Source organism: Dromiciops gliroides, chromosome 3, assembly GCF_019393635.1.
Source record: "Dromiciops gliroides isolate mDroGli1 chromosome 3, mDroGli1.pri, whole genome shotgun sequence".
NCBI classification, from domain to species: Eukaryota; Metazoa; Chordata; class Mammalia; order Microbiotheria; family Microbiotheriidae; genus Dromiciops; species Dromiciops gliroides.
In genome coordinates, this window is record NC_057863.1 from 657,506,321 (window position 1) to 657,517,236 (window position 10,916).

Here is a 10,916-nt window from a genome sequence, read left to right on the forward strand (position 1 = left end):
CTTCCTCCTTACCCCCGGCAGCAGGGTCAGAACACGGAGTAAGGCAGCCTCGGGACCCAGGCGTCCAGGCCTTCCACCCCCCACCCCCTCCCTACCCCCATCCCGTCCCCACCCTGACCCCCCATCCCCTCAGAGCACCCCGTAGACAAGTAACTACTAAGTCTCTTCTGGAGGACCCGGGACAGTCGCGAAGGGGCGGAGTACAGCGGGTCTGGCCTGAGAGGGTGGGGCCTGGGGTCTCAAGCCTTGCCGTCGCACCCGGCTAGATATTTTGCACTCCAGCGGCCCTGGTTCCACCTGGTGAGATGCCCCCCAACCTTTCTCGAGGGAGAGGGCGTCCTAATTTTTTCCCTGCTCCTAAACCCCTCGCCCCGTCCCTGTGTCCTCAGGGACCCAGGAGTTCAGATCCACAGTCCCCACCCCGGAATTTGGCATCAGGGACTGGGCTCTTCAAGGACTGGGCATACTACTCTCTAACTCCCATCCATTCTCTACTCCCTCCTTAGCAAAGCTCCCAGGTCGCAAATTTTCTGTTGCTTCTTCCGCCCAAACTCTATTTCCCTCCGGGACCTAGACGTCCCGGACACCAGGGGGGGCCAAGAAGAGTTCCTTATCCCTCCGCGTGAATAACGCCCGCCCGCTTCGGCCCTCTTGTCTGACCCTCTGCTCGCTCCGGGGGGCCCCCACCCCCCGCCTTTCAGACCAGCTCCTCTCCACGCTCTTCCTGGCCATGACCCTCGTAGCCTCGGCCCAGTGTTCCCAGCTCATCCGCTCCAAGTTCCGCTCCGGTGAGGGAATCTAGCCCGGAGGCCCGCTTGTGCAGAAATGGGGGTGCACGGGGAGATCGGTGCACGGCCTGAGTGTGCAAGGGGACTGAGGGAGTGAGTGTGCCAGAGATGGGGAAGGGAGGGAATCTAGGGAGGGGAATACAGGTGCCAGGAGGTCGTGTGCAAGGGGCCTGTGTCCCAGGCTCTGCAGTGGAAGCTGTGGCAAAGGGACTTCTCCCTCCCCCCAACCATTCAGCCCAGGCTTGGTTCCCGGCTGACCTTCGGGCTCACAGAAGTCGGGAGGGGGACTTGAGCGTGGGGGGGCGGGGCCGGGCGGCCCTGACCCGGCTCTTGGCTTTCCCTCAGTCCTCCAGCTCCGTATACACCGGAGATCCCAGGACCAGCGTGAGAGTGGACAGAAGCCCGACCAGACCTCGGCTGGGACGCAGGCTTCTAGTCATTCAGCCCTTCTCCCCAGTAATGGCTCCACGGGACCCCAGCGCCTGCCCCCAGCTCCTGCCCCCCGGGGGAACACAGCCTTCTTTCACCTCGTCTTCTTTTCCACCTAGGGATTCAGGTAGCTTCTTACCCGACTCCCTTTCTCATTCAGACTCAGACACTAAAACTCCAAATTCTGTTCTCCTTCCCCTTCAAGTACCCAGATGTGCCTCTTCTTAGCCCCTGCCCCACCACCAAATTTTTCAATCCAGTCCAAACAAGTTACTTAGTCCCAGTTGTAGACTAGGCAGATTCCTGTATCACTGGGGAGTTAGATTAAAACAAAGAGCGTTAATTTAGCTTAATTAGGTTAATTTAGGATAATCAGAAAGCATGGGGAGAACTAATGTGAAAGGTGCCTGGAAAGGGAGGCTGGAACCCCACTTGGAAGGGCTTTAAATGCCAAAGAGAATATTTGTATTTGATCCCAGATAGGGAGCCACTGGAAGTCCTAGAGCAGGGCAGGAACAGAATCAGATCGATGATTTAGGAATATCCACTGGACAACAGTGTGGAGGTTAGACTGGTGGTAGGGAATACAATGGGGTGAATTTCAATAGGCAAGGTGAGGGGGGGGGATGAGGGCTACTTCATCCCTTCCTTAGGTCTCTGTCTCATCCTTTCTTCCTACAGTGGACCCCTGGATCTCGGCCCCAGCCCCCGACCAAGCCGCCATCACCAGTTCCTCGGCCTTGTTCTGTAACTCTGGGGTCCCCAAACCCAGTCCAGCAACCCTCCCGTTTTCTGGAGTGTCATTGAAAAAGGTGAGTTAGGGACCGAGAAGTCATTTTGTCTGCAGCCCTCCGACACATGGGGTTTGGCGGACTTCTCGAACTTTTAGCTCCAAGACTTGATGCTCGAATTCCTTTGGGGCGTCTGTGTTGGCGTGTGTGCGCTGCGGCTCCCCACCTGCCCACCTGCCCACCGAGGAATGCTCTCTGGACTACAACTCCTAACATGCCTCAAGACCGACTCGGGAGAATTAGGCAGGGCTTTGGCCAGAGGCTTCATGGGAAGTGTAGTTCTGGCTGAGGGGAGGGCGCCTAATCTGGACTGGAAATGCTTTGACAGGCCAAAGGAGATAGTCAGCAAAGGGAGCCCAGGCCCAGGTTGAAAGCACTCAAGTACCACGCGTATGTGCCCCCCGAGCACCGGGGAGGGCCAGGGGCAGCGGCGCCGGCCCAGGAAAGCCCCTCCAGGGAGGATGGGCAGCTCCCAGAGCACAAGCAGGACCTGTCTTTGCTCAGGTGAAGTTCCGTCCTCTGCTCGGCCCAGCAGCCCTGGGACACTGTGAGACAATCCCCCCCTCCCCATGCCCCACGGCCCCTCTGTGTCCTAGCTCCTAAGGTGCCAACCTTCCCTGCATCCAGACGGTCTTCAGAAGCACCTCGCCCAATCCAGACCCCCAAGGGGCTCCAGGGCCTCTCTCTTTCCTTAATTGGGGGTCCCGGCTCCGAAGGGGATTAACCCTTCTCTCCCAGGATCCGACTCTGGAATCTTCCATTACGCACTGCAGGGCTTGGGGATCGAGACCAGGTCTCCAGGACAGCCCCGCACCCCCGGAGATCCCCCGACCAGTGGCCCCTAAGCCCAAGTTAGAGCTTCAGACCCTCCGACTGGAGGAGTTGACGGTGAGTTGGAGGGAAATGAGACCCCGCTTCATGAATCCCCAAGCTGAGGCCCCTTTGGGAGAGCAGGTGTCCCCCTGGCAGTTCCTTCTGCTTGAGGCTCCAGGCTCTCTCGCCCGATTTTGAGTCCCAAATGTTCCTTCTCAACCCCGCCCCTGGGGGCCCCAACGTCCCTTCCTCAAGTCTTCCCCACAGGGCCCCAGGCGTCCTCTCTTCCAACCCAGCTCCCAAGACGACAATTCCAGAAATCCTTTCGTCCAGCCTCCCCATCGAGGGCCCAGGCTCCCCTGTGCCAGCCCAGCTCCCTCGGGGACGGGACTCCCTTCGTCCAGCCTTCCCCGCGAGGTCCCAGGCTCCCCCTCCCCCTCGGAACCCTTCCTCCCCTCCCCCGGCGTCTTTCTTCCAGTCGCCCCATCCCCAGCCTCAGAGTCGATGCGCCTGCCTGCCCGCAGGTATCGGAGCTCCGCCAGCAGCTCCGCCTGCGGGGCCTTCCGGTGTCCGGACCCAAACCGGCTCTGCTGGAGCGGCTGCGGGCGCCCGGGGCCCGGGACAGGCAGGCCCAACTGCAGCGGCCGGTGCGGAGCCCCGGGGTCCGCTCCCGTCCCAGTCCAAGCTCCAGCTCGAAGCCCAGGTCTCGTCCGCGACCTCGGACGGAGCCCCAGGCCCCTGCTAGAACAGCCGGAAAGTCTGTGAGTGCTGGGAAGAGGGAAGGGGGCAGGAAAGGAGGGAGGTGCTTGGGAAAGGCGGGGCAGGAGAGAGGAGAGACCAGGAAGGGAACATGTGAGAAGCCCCACAAGGGCTGGAAAAGGGGCGTCGAAAGGGGAGGGACCAGAAGACGGGAAACGGGAGGGGCTACGAGTAGGGGAAGGGCAAACTGAGGGGCGGGGCCAGGAGGGGAATGGGCTGGGAGACTGGCGGGGGCGGGAGAAAGGAGAAAGAGCAGAAGGGGCGGGCTAAAGGAGGGGCTGGAGGAGAAGGGCGGGGCCAGGACTGACGGCCAAGGGGCGGGGCTGAGCTCTCTGCCCATCCCCTCAGCCCTGGCCCCGCTCCGCTACCGCCGAGGCCCCGCCTGCTCCTCCTGCCCCGCCCCGAGTCCTGTCCTTGGAAGAAGAGCTTCAGGAGGCCATCCGCCGGGCACAGGTGTGCGGGGCTGGGAGAGAATGGGGAGGGGAAGGGATAGAGGGGAGAAGGGAGGGGGAGGACCAAGGCCAGGGGTGCGGGGCCCCTTCTCACCTCCTCCCTCCCTTCCCCCCACCGCAGCTCATCCCCCATCACTCCATCCAAGACATTCTCGACGAGCCTCTGGAGCTGCCTGCAGGTGAGAAATGGAGCCGGGACCGCGGGGGCGGGGCTGCGTGAGGGGTGGGGCCGGCCTCGTGGACTTCGGGCGCGGAGGCCGTGATGGAGGCTGGGGAGGGGGAAGAGGTCAAGGGAGCTGGAGGCCAGGTCCCTCGCCCAAGGGGCACCTCCAGGCTCTGACAGCCTCCTCCCCTTCCTCCTCTGCTCCTTTCAGAAGCTCTGCCACCACCCCCGTTGGATTTCCCGGGCTCCTTCGACCTCCTTTCTCCGTCCCCACCGCCGGGCTCCGAAGGCCTGTCCTCAGTCTTCTCCTCCTGGCCTCCGTCCCCTGCCAGCTCTCCGTCGCCGGGACCAGGGCGTCCTCTGGAGGCGGCAGATTGGCTGGAGGCTCTGACCGGAAGCCCGGCTCTGGACTGCTCCGGCCCGGCCCCCAGCATTTTTTGCACCGACTTTGCAGAGCCCGGGACCAGCAGACTCTGGGACTTGGGGGTGGACGAGTGGTGATGGGAGCCTGCAGGAAGGGGGCCCTGCCGAGGACGGGGACACCCACGGACCAGGAGACACCGAAATGGCCACACACGTCCTGACACACTCACAGACACACTCACGGTCACAAGCAAACACTGGCAGAGTTAGGACATAAACCAGGACAGAGAAAACACTCCATTTCCACAGAGAGAAATACAAAAACATGCAGAATGGCAGAGACACAGAGGGAGGAGAAATGAGGGGGAAACCGAGGAAGAGTCCCTGACAAATTCAGAGCTACAGAAATGGGCCAGCTTTCACAGGGCCCCTGAGGAATGGAGAGAAGGACCTAACATTGAGGGGCTTAAATCCCAAATCCTTTTCAAGGTCTCTCTCTCCCTGCCCACACTGGGGGTCTGGGACAAGTGATGTTGAGGAACACCCCCCCCCCTTCTTAGCAGACTCAAACATTCATCTTTTTCCTCCCTAAAGTGTGAGCACCAGTCTGGCCAATTCCCAGCACTTGGCCTGCCTCAGGTGTGATGATTGTAGACTGAACCGCGGACATCCCTTAGGGAAATTCCTGAATCTCATACTCAGTTTTCCCATCTTTAAAATGAGAGAGTTAGATTCTAAACCTCTCTCTGCCTTTCAGAATCTGTGGTTTTAGACTCACTTTGTGACTTTGGATGAGACAACTGCCCTCTCTGGGCCTCAGTAAAATAAGAACTAAAGGTTACAGACCCTCCTTTTCAGAAGCTTCAATATTCAGGAGGGAAGGGGAGGCAGTACAGAGACCCAGGTGGATCCAGGCTCTCAGCCTCCTGGTGTCTGCTCCTGAGTGTACCGCTGCCCATCATTCCTGGAATCAGAACCCCAGAACCCCTCATGCCTCCCCAGGGGTATGGGGAGGTCTCTGCCCATATAGGCAGGACCATGTCTGGTAGGTTGGGGACAATTGTCCAGGTTCCTGAGGCCAGCCTATATCAAGACACTCGGGGTTATGACTCCTGGTTGCAGCAGGAAGGGAGCTTCCAGTGGGGACTCAATATTTTCATCAGTGAATAAACCCATGGAGGCTTCTACTGTGTACTCTGCCCAGCAGGAGAGCCAGTTGCTGGTGACCTTGAAGGTGGCATCAGCACATCAGCCCAAGCCACCCATGGGAGGGAGCTCCCACAGTGGACCACCTCGCCCATTCACTACTTAACATATACCTGAGAATTTAGGGTTTGTTTGCTTTTTCCATTCATTCTGAGCCTGTGATTTCATTGGTGTGGAGAACTCCTGGAATTAAAAATCTCTCTACTAATGTGCCAAGTTTAGTAGGGGGATTCAATTCAAGCTATCCAGCATTTATTAAGTGCCTGCTGTGTGCAGAATACAAGACTAGAAAGTAGGGAAACAAAAACATCAAGGCGGCAAAGCCAGCTGCTTGCCTTTAGGGACCTTAGCCTAATAGGGATTCAGTTCAATTGAACTCAACCAGCATTTAAATGAGGGCTCACTGTGGGCAAAACTTCACAATGAGGGCTGAGGAAGTCTTGAAGTTTAGGGTCTCTGCCCTTAGGGAGCTCTCACACTCACCCTGGGTCACCCAGAATTGGAAGGGACCAGAGATAATCATCATACTTCAAGGCACAGCTGAACAATAAGCCCCACCCTGTCCTGCTTCCAAGGTAGAATCCAGGAAGTCTGAAGAGCCCGGGGAGGGGGACTCTCCAGCTCCCAAGGCATTTATGACACACTCCTTGTAGACTCCTAGACCCCAAAGAAGGTTTCAAGGTTGTCTCTGGGTGCCCAGTGCCCAGCACAGAGCCTGCCCAACACTGTAGGAACCTGATTGTTGGATTGAATGCAATGAATAGCAACCCAATGGGTGTGTTTCTGTCTCTACTTGTATCTTTCTAGAAGTGTGTGTGTGTGTGTGTGTGTGTGTGTTTTGCTCTGGGTTTTTCTAGAACCAACACTGCGTATTCTCTATTGTCCAATTACTTAAGAAGGGCAAAGTATAGGGGGCAGCTAGGTGGCACAGTGGATGAAGCACTGGCCCTGGATTCAGGAGGACCTGAGTTCAAATTTGGCCTCAAGACACTTGACACTTACTAGCTGTGTGACCCTGGGCAAGTCACTTAACCCTCACTGCCCTGCAAAACCAAAAGAAGGGCAAAGTACTCCTTGAAGTTCCAAGACAAAGGGCCTTGCTAATCTGGGGGATAAGAGAAGCTTCCTGTTGGAAATTCTGTTTGTGTGGGGTTTTAAGGGAATTGAGGGGGGGCAGGGCTGCTTTCTCCCAAAACTGGGGTGTTGGGACAAAATCTAGCTAATCCTTGCTCCCTACTATTCCCCTCTGACTAAAGAAGCCAGGCTAGAGTTGTCTGGACTTGGGTGGGGGTGGCTTCCACCATCTTATTCTCTGGCTGCAGTCCTCCTCAGTTCCAAGCACAATTCAGGGCTTTCTCCAAGCAACATCTCTTTGCTGATCCTGGATCACGCTGTTTCAATAGTCCTAGGTCGATGATTCAATATAGCCACTCCTTACTTCCCATCAAGTGATTGCTGGTTACAAGCCATCTCAAGTCAACAAGTTATCTATTAAGCTAAGCAGCCCCCACCATGTAGCACTTGACTGTGCTAAGTCCTGGATACACTACTAGGCTTTATGTGGTTGTCATGTAATTGTCTCATCAACATAGATACCTTACCTGTGAGCATCCTGCAGAGAATATTGTTTCTCCAATATTTTCTGAATAACAAAGTGAGTTTTTAGTTCTGTCTCCAAACCTTGCTTCAGTCTGTGAAAACAAACAGACCTCTTGTACTTGCTTATTTACTGACAATGGTTAGATGAGCTTCTCTGAACCCAATGATGGTTATCCCTGCAAGTGAAATGAACAAATTAATGGCCAGTTTGTCCACAGTTAAAATATAGTTTTTTGTTTTCCTGACAATACCTTGATTTTAGATTTCCTACATCTAGTAGTGACTTAGTTGAGGACAAAATCCCCAGACCTTTGTCCCTGGTCCTATCTCTGTTTCCCCAAATTGACTATCATAGAAAAGTTAACCTTTGGATAGACATAGAATTGGTGTGTATATAGCAAAAAGGAATCCATTTTTTTCACACTTCAAAACTACATTCCTTTTTGCTATATACACACCACTCCTGCATCTATCTAAAATATGCCTGTTACTTCTTCATTTTCAAGGGACAAGTGGCAATTGTTCATCCATCCAAATGTTGGGGTCTTTTGTCCCATATTCCCTGATTACATCAAGAGGCAGGTTCTGGGCTGTTCTTCCATCTATCAGTCATTCAGATATTGGTAGGTTTCTCCTAAGTGTGATCAATCCGAGGCTGCCTTTCCCTTGGGCTCTGTGATCCACACCTGGGAAGATATCCCAGAACCTGGTTTAGTTGAGTTTTTTGTCACATTCATGCTGATTTACTATTTCCAAACACTCACCAAAATTTGGCATCTTTAGGATTTTTTGGTAACCAAGACCAATTAGCTATGCCTTCCACCTTGGGAATTAAACCACACCCTGGCACATTTACTCCAGTCTAATTATATCTGCTTCCTCCGGTTTTACCAGTTCTGTCACTAAGAGGTTTGTAGTGGATTGTCTATTTGAGTAATGAATTCACCACATTCTCATCTTATGTCTATAATCAGATAAGCTACATTTGTGCCACAATTATAAAACAGTCTGGTGTCTTCATCTCTCCATCGTACTACAGCTTGTCACATTCAAAATGAACAACAGCAATTGTCTTAGAACTCTGGATCAGAATAATGGTTTCTCTCAGAACTCCAAACAAAGCAGACTTGACTCAATAATAGATAATACAGACGACAGCCACACACTAATGGGACCTTATACTTAGCCCCGATTGTCAATAGCCTTTGGTTTTCTAATTTTTTTTCTGGGTGCACATTCTTCATCTACTTGACACACTTTAGGATTCCCCTCTGCCTCATAGGAGATTTTTTTGTTTTCACATCAAAGCCCTCCTCTGTAGGTGTGTTTTTAAAGAAACATTTCTCTCTCTCTTTTTTAAAATTTTTAATTTTTTTAGTGAGGCAATTGGGGTCAAGTGACTTGCCTAGGGTCACACAGCTAGTAAGTGTTAAGTGTCTGAGGCTGGATTTGAACTCAGGTATTCCTGACTCCAGGGCTGGTGCTCTATCCACTGCGCCACCTAGCTGCCCCTCTCTCTCTTATATCCTGGAGTATGGTGAGGTATTCCTTCATTACCTTCACTGTCTCTTCTTGGAGAGAGACCAGCCTTTCCTTAAAGAGTAAATGGGGGGGGGGGCAGCTAGATGGCGCAGTGGATAAAACACAGGCTCTGGATTCAGAAGGACCTGAGTTCAAATCTAACTTCAGACACTTGACGCTTACTAGCTGTGTGACCCTGGGCAAGTCACTTAAGCCTTATTGCCCCCCTCCCCCCTCCCAAAAGAGTAAATAGCAGTTACTTCACTGTGGCAGAGGTACAAATGTTACATATTCACTGCAGGTCACTGCAAGGTGGACCCTCTATTCCATACTTGCTGGAATCCTTGGTTGCTCTTGCTAGGAGACTCCCATTGACATTTCTGTTGCAATCTTATCAGCCATCAGAGGTGTCATTTCTTATTTGGTAAGCACCCTGATAAGGGGGCAGCTAGGTGGCAAAGTGGCTAGAGTACCAGCCCTGGAGTCAGGAGGTCCTGAGTTCAAATTTGACCTCAGAAACTTATTAGCTGTGTGACCCTGAGCAAGTCACTTGACCCTGATTGCAAGGAAGGAAGAGAAAAGCACCCTGATTAGGGCAGCTATTTTGATTATGACTTATCAATCAATACATCAACAAGCACTTGGGAAACAAGCACTGCAAAACTGACCTCTTAATTTAAGAGATCCTTGACATACTGGGTGTTGTCCATGGGATACTACTGATCCCCAGAAAAGGGTCAGACTGGGATCCATGAGAATAGTGTAGCTTGTACTAGGGGATGGGGTTGGGAGGAGCTACGGTGGGGTTCTCAATCTGTTGAAGCCACCAGCTTAGGTTCAAGCAAGGGCTCCACCAGCTTTCTTCAAGCAATCTTCTCTGGTGCCCTGAGGATCATATATAAGATGGAGCAGAATGAAGACATTCTTTAAAATAACTCATAACTTTCCTGGTTCCTCCACTCCCCACACACTTGGATGCCCATCTTCTCTCTTCTCAGCTTTGCCTCAACTCATTCACTTACTTGGTATTTCAGCTAAATGGCATTTAAGAACAGGAAACCCAAAGTGGAATATAATTATGAAATCTGGCATGGCTTCAATGAGTAAGTTCCCTGGCTTCTGAATTTTCAGCCCTTCTGCCATCTCTTCCTCCTCCTGCCCTTGTCCTCTTGAATGGAAGAGGGGTAGATCAGTCTGATCTGCCACCTTTGGCAGGGGAGAACTAACTATAAAGCCATTCCTGCTCTCATGGGCCCAGCTCCCTGCCTAGGGGGTGGTGACCTCTGACTCCAGTTCGGTGTCCAGTGTCTCAGCCAGCTGGCCTTGGGAAGGGCTCTGGGCTTCCCACGTGGGCAGCTTTTCTTCCTGTTTCTTCCTGACATATTTCAGCAGCTTCCCGGAGTCTGGTGTGTGCGAGAGCATTCCAGTTAAAGCACAATGCCTTGTTTCCTTAGCTATCTGATCAGAGAGCAGGACAGCTGTGGCTGCAGGGCACTGGCCTCGCTGGTTTCTCTCCAGTATTTGGCACCTAAGACCTAGAAAATACTGGGACAGACATGGAGCTGCTGAAGGCTGCCCACGTTCTCCTGGGAGGTCTAAAGGTCTAAGCACCTTGGCTGACTTACAGAATCAGTGTCCCGGCTCTTGCCCATGCGCCCTTACCTTTTATGAGTTACTATTTTCACACACACACACACACACACACACACACACACACACACACACACACACACACACACACACACGGGCAGGCAGGAATTCTGCATTGGGAAGATGGTAACAAGATCTTCCCTCCCTCCTATGAGACTTCCAACTATCCAATTCAGGGCAAGGGGCTGAGAATGATTTGATGAGCTTGGGCTTCTGCCCTAGAGACCCAGAACTTTGGGGTAGCAACCCCAGCTTGGGGTGCTGAAGTTCGCCCCATGATCAGCATCAGGAAAGCTGAGAATGAGAATGAGAGCAGGGACCTGCACTGGGAAGCATCCGAGGCCCCGGAGAGCACCAATCAGGGACGAGTATGGCTAAAATA

General features: G+C 53.3%; 1 protein-coding gene across 1 annotated transcript; it reads left to right on the forward strand.

Moving 5' to 3' along the window:
• The first annotated feature begins 121 nt into the window (after window positions 1-121).
• MAMSTR (MEF2 activating motif and SAP domain containing transcriptional regulator) lies at window positions 122-6,526 on the forward strand. The gene is given in 11 exon segments (XM_043999018.1): window positions 122-300; window positions 702-788; window positions 1,134-1,288; window positions 1,290-1,344; window positions 1,899-2,029; window positions 2,337-2,512; window positions 2,782-2,896; window positions 3,346-3,582; window positions 3,929-4,033; window positions 4,154-4,211; window positions 4,407-6,526. Coding segments are annotated over 10 exon segments (1,380 nt in total). The 5' UTR covers window positions 122-300; window positions 702-730; the 3' UTR covers window positions 4,697-6,526.
• The last annotated feature ends 4,390 nt before the right edge of the window (window positions 6,527-10,916 follow it).